The sequence below is a fragment of the Drosophila pseudoobscura genome, chromosome 2 (genome assembly GCF_009870125.1).
Source record: "Drosophila pseudoobscura strain MV-25-SWS-2005 chromosome 2, UCI_Dpse_MV25, whole genome shotgun sequence".
NCBI lineage: Eukaryota > Metazoa > Arthropoda > Insecta > Diptera > Drosophilidae > Drosophila > Drosophila pseudoobscura.
The window spans coordinates 22,970,244-22,976,103 of record NC_046679.1 but is presented as its reverse complement, the minus strand read 5'-3'; the positions used below and the strand labels follow the sequence as shown (position 1 = coordinate 22,976,103).

The 5,860-nt window shown below is 46.1% G+C and overlaps 1 protein-coding gene across 1 annotated transcript; it reads left to right on the top strand.

The window, feature by feature from the left end:
- Positions 1-1,498: 1,498 nt before the first annotated feature.
- On the top strand, positions 1,499-3,489 carry LOC117184958 (replication factor C subunit 1-like; the record flags this gene model as incomplete). The annotated part of the gene is given in 4 exon segments (XM_033384221.1): positions 1,499-1,611; positions 1,664-1,932; positions 1,935-2,493; positions 2,559-3,489. Coding segments are annotated over 4 exon segments (1,731 nt in total), but the record flags the coding sequence as incomplete, so codon positions are not given.
- Positions 3,490-5,860: the final 2,371 nt, after the last annotated feature.

Below are 5,860 nucleotides of genomic sequence, written 5' to 3'. Positions count from 1 at the left end.
CATTGGTGTTGCTCCTACGTTGTGAAGGTTTGTACAGTATTTATACAGTATTTAAACACTGCGTTTTCCTGATAGTAATTACAAAATCACAGCACACAACAAATACAAAGCGAAGAAAGCAAAAGAGTGCTGACAACGCAGCCGCGAAAGAGACGAAACTCAGAGAGTATAAGAGCTAGAGCAACCAAATAATACGAACCTGCACAAGTGCATTTAAAAACTTCGAATCAATCTACAAAAAATTGGTGTTCGGTGGGATGCTTGCCGGAGCCATGCTCCAACTCCTCCTCCTGTATCTCTTTGCTCTTGTAATTGGAGTCGGACTAGTCGCAGATCGCGGTGGAGCAGGGCGGCTCATTGATGGGATTGATGGGCCAGCATTTTACTGACATTCGTGGTGGTGCTGTAGGCAAACGTAACGTGATGTTGAGCGTGGCACCGTATCCGCCACAGAGGAAATCTTGGACATGCGCTCGGACATCATAAGCGTTGAGGGCGACAACGGACCCGCAGCCTGGTCATCCTTTGGCTGATTTCTTATGGCTGCCGACATCTGTCCAGAAGAGCAGACACTTCATACACGGCAGTGTTGCGAGGCTTCTCCGAGTCCCCGGTACCGATGATGCCTACGGATTCGCCCAGAAACCTAGAAGAGGCAACGTTTTAGGAGCAAAATTACGCGGGTGAATAGTAGAGAGAGGGATTTACCTGGTCACGCTAATGCTGTTGTAGTAGGAGTAGGTCCAGGAGTAGAAGCCCAATGATGCCCATGGCAATATCGAACGGCTTTCCATCGCTGAGCAGCGTATGAAGTCTTAGGGCTCTCTCAAGTACATGAAGCTGCCTTACACAGGATTCGCGACGTTCCAGGATCTTTCAGTTGTCTTTATATGATTTTGGTATGGTTTTGAATACAGAAATAGAAGGTCACACTTTCCAATATACCGAAAATATGCATCTAAGAAACAGCCTTTATCGATTCCAGACTTCGGTTATCGGGCTAAAATCAGCTGAGAAAACCCGCTCATCGATTTCGATTTCAGTATTTCATTGCAAGGTGTGTGATTACTCTTAAACGGTCACACTCCTCAGCTGGCTCAAAAGAAAAATGGCGTTGTCGTGAGCGGGACGAGAAATTTCTACACACGGGTCGCCGCAGCCAATCCTCAGCAGAAATGCAATAAAATTGCATCTATTAACGCGTTGCAAGCCTTCGAACAGTGGACAAAATTAGCGTGCAAGTGGAATACAGCGATTGACAAAAGAAAATAGTGTGTACCCGATGGTTTTTCACCGTTCATTTGCTCGAGGGCGCGTTTTTTTCAGTTTGTCACTTGATAAAATTTTTATGCGTAAAAAGTTCCCTAAGTTCTCGCTCTATTGTGTGTACATATGTTTTTGTGTGAAGGGCGCAGCATCGCAAAAGAAGAAAACCGGAGCAACAGCCAAAACTCCATGAGAAATTTCTAGCCCCGGATCTTAATTTAATTGAAATTAATTGCCGCTCAACAGCCTCAGCCCAGCTCTTGGTTCTTTTTTGCGCAACTCGTTTTTGCCGACGAACATCAAGGAGATCGTGGGCCAGGCCGGAGCAGCCAGCAACGTGACCAAGTGAGTAAAGTAACCCCCATGTCCACCTTCTATTGAACCATCTCCTGCGCAGGCTGATGAACTGGCTGTCCAAGTGGTATGTGAGCCACGATGGCAAGAAGAAGGCGCAGCGACCCAATCCCTGGGCCAAGAACGACGATGGTAGCTTCTACAAGGCTGCCCTGCTGTCGGGACCACCAGGAGTAGGAAAGACAACGACAGCTACGCTAGTGGTCAAGGAACTGGGCTTCGATGCGGTGGAGTTCAATGCCTCCGACACTCGGAGCAAGCGTCTGCTCAAGGATGAGGTATCCACGCTGCTGGAAAACAAGTCCCTCTATGGCTAATCAAAAAGCATGTGCTAATCATGGACGAGGTGGACGGCATGGCTGGCAACGAGGATCGCGGCGGGATGCAGGAGCTAATTGCCCTTATCAAGGACAGCTCCGTACCCATCATTTGCATGTGCAACGATCGCAATCACCCGAAGATCCGATCTCTCGTCAACTACTGCTTTGACATGCGCTTCCAGCGGCCGCGTCTCGAGCAGATCAAAGGCAAGATCATGAGCATATGCTTCAAGGAGAAGGTCAAGATCTCGCCGGCCAAAGTGGAGGAGATCATAGCAGCCACAAACAACGATATTCGCCAGTCCATCAATCACATTTCCCTGATGAGTGCGGGAGAAGATATTCCCACCCAATCGCAGGCTAAGGTGGAGCTGAAGACGGCCTCCAAAGATCTGAAGCTGGGACCCTGGGAAGTGGTGCGCAAGGTCTTCACCGCCGAGGAGCACAAGCGGATGTCTTTCGCCGATAGATGTGATTTATTCTTCCACGACTACAGTCTGGCGCCACTGTTTGTCCAGCAGAACTATCTCCAGGTCACGCCACAGGGCAATAAGTGAGTCTCAGTAAATCCTCCATTAGAAATCAGTTTATTAACTTTTATCATCTTTTTTGTTTCAGAAAGGATATTCTGGGCAAAGTGGCAGCCACTGCGGATGCCCTTAGTATTGGCGATATGATAGATAAACGTATCCGTGCCAACTCCGCCTGGAGTCTGCTGCCCACGCAGGCATTTTTCAGCTCTGTTCTCCCGGGAGAGAAAATGGCAGGCCACTTCACGGGGCAGATCAACTTCCCCGGCTGGCTGGGCAAGAACTCGCGGACCACGAAACGGGCGAGACTAGCCCAGGAGCTGCATGATCACACTAGGTCTTGCACCTCCGGCTCCAGGCTTTCCGTCCGGCTGGACTACGCTCCCTTTCTACTGGACAACATAGCCCGTCCGCTGGCCAAAGATGGCCAGGATGGAGTGTCCGCTGCACTGGACGTAATGAAGGACTACCACCTGCTGCGTGAGGATCTCGACTCGCTAGTGGAGCTGACCGCCTGGCCGGGCAAGAAGTCCCCGCTGGATGCCGTGGATGGCCGCGTGAAGGCGGCCCTGACGCGGTCCTACAACAAGGAAGTGATGGCCTATTCCTACTCCGCACAGGCGAACATCAAGAAGAAAAAGTCGGAGGCAGGTGCCGCCGATGAGGAGCTGCTGGGCCTGGAAGAGGACCTCGGGGAGGGCGAAACCAATCGCGTAGACTCGGACTCGGACGAGGATAAAGACAACCTAGAGCTAGATGGCCTGATCAAGGCCAAAAAGAAGTCCACGGCTGCCAGCACGTCGAAGGCAGCGAGCGGATCCAAGAAGTCGACCGCTGGTTCGACGGCCGCCAAGCCCAAGTCCAGAGCCAAAAAGTAAACCCAATGTTCCTTTGTTTCAATTTATACATTATTTCATTGATAGTTATTCCCTTTCCCTCTCATCCAACAAAAATTCACGTTGAAATAGAGCACCGTTTAACTATAAACTTTATTTATAAAATAAAAGAATGAAATTTTATTAAAATGTATTCATTTACTCATAGTTTTCCCCGGAATATATTTATATAGCGGATCCAATACATATATTTAAAATTGTAATCCTAATTTGAATAGTAAAATGTGTAACGCCATACAAATATTTTTGACGACTTTTTGCCTGCGTGGATTTTGTAAGATGACACCACCATATAAGAGAAATATACTCAAAGTCACAAGATCCTTATTACAATACGTATACTGAATTTACGGGCCTAAGCGGTTGTTGCATACTGAAAAGAATGTTCCATGAGGACCAAGCGATGTTTGAATATCCATTTTTTAAGCCTGGACTGACAGGTTGTCGAGTGCGAGACAATTCGCTCATAATAAAGAAGCCAAGATAGTTCATTATTTTTCTTATGTGTGTATTTAAACATCTTTCAGCTCAAATCACATAAATACTACAGTTGTGCAGCGAAGTTTTGTCCGCACCTTCGTAGACTATTTGAACAAGCAGGTGGACGTGAAGTCCATCCAGTGCCTGCAGGCGTCATTTCATGTCGGGGAAGAGGAAACGGAAGCCGAGCTTATCAATCCCATGAACACCAAGAATATCGAGAGTCCCTGTTGCTGGTCGAGTCACTCATGAACGAAGGATATGTTCTATGTTCAGTTAAACTGTGTAGAAAGAAGAATGTACAAATCATAAATTATCTGCTACTAGCAAGTTCGCTAAACAATTCGAAACAGAAGAAAGTTAACTTAAACTATTCATTAATTAAGACCTGACATTGGAAGCATAAGTATCAACGGAAGAATGATGGAACTATTTTTGTAAACACATATGGTACCAGAAACATATCTTGATATTTTTGGTAGTGAGGGGACCAGATACAGGAACCAGAAAAGTAGATTAGTTTATGGTATAGGGGTAAGAAAATTCCTCAGACTACCTTTTCATAAAGCCAAGGACTCCTTCTGGTTTATTCGAAATAGCAGATATATGAGAATTAAAATATAATTTAGGTACAAAGATAATGCCCAAGTCATTGACTTAGTACAGGCGTTCCAAGGAAATGTTATAAATTGTGAAGTCAGACCTTCACACCATATTTTAAAAGACTTAACTGGGAACCAGACTAGAAATCTATCTCCTCAAAAGTGTAAGTCCAATAATTCCCAGTCAGTAATAGGTTCAGTTGTGTGGAGGCATCTATTCTCTTGTCGAATAAATCTCGAATCTGCTGGTCCAGTACCATAATTTTTTCTTTCTGTCCGGAATTTGTATATCCTCAGGCATATAGATATTGGATAAAATAATATACTTTTTATAGGTCTTACACTGTGTAACTCAACTATACTTAATATTACTCTCCATTGGTGTTGCTCCTACGTTGTGAAGGTTTGTACAGTATTTATACAGTATTTAAACACTGCGTTTTCCTGATAGTAATTACAAAATCACAGCACACAACAAATACAAAGCGAAGAAAGCAAAAGAGTGCTGACAACGCAGCCGCGAAAGAGACGAAACTCAGAGAGTATAAGAGCTAGAGCAACCAAATAATACGAACCTGCACAAGTGCATTTAAAAACTTCGAATCAATCTACAAAAAATTGGTGTTCGGTGGGATGCTTGCCGGAGCCATGCTCCAACTCCTCCTCCTGTATCTCTTTGCTCTTGTAATTGGAGTCGGACTAGTCGCAGATCGCGGTGGAGCAGGGCGGCTCATTGATGGGATTGATGGGCCAGCATTTTACTGACATTCGTGGTGGTGCTGTAGGCAAACGTAACGTGATGTTGAGCGTGGCACCGTATCCGCCACAGAGGAAATCTTGGACATGCGCTCGGACATCATAAGCGTTGAGGGCGACAACGGACCCGCAGCCTGGTCATCCTTTGGCTGATTTCTTATGGCTGCCGACATCTGTCCAGAAGAGCAGACACTTCATACACGGCAGTGTTGCGAGGCTTCTCCGAGTCCCCGGTACCGATGATGCCTACGGATTCGCCCAGAAACCTAGAAGAGGCAACGTTTTAGGAGCAAAATTACGCGGGTGAATAGTAGAGAGAGGGATTTACCTGGTCACGCTAATGCTGTTGTAGTAGGAGTAGGTCCAGGAGTAGAAGCCCAATGATGCCCATGGCAATATCGAACGGCTTTCCATCGCTGAGCAGCGTATGAAGTCTTAGGGCTCTCTCAAGTACATGAAGCTGCCTTACACAGGATTCGCGACGTTCCAGGATCTTTCAGTTGTCTTTATATGATTTTGGTATGGTTTTGAATACAGAAATAGAAGGTCACACTTTCCAATATACCGAAAATATGCATCTAAGAAACAGCCTTTATCGATTCCAGACTTCGGTTATCGGGCTAAAATCAGCTGAGAAAACCCGCTCATCGATTTCG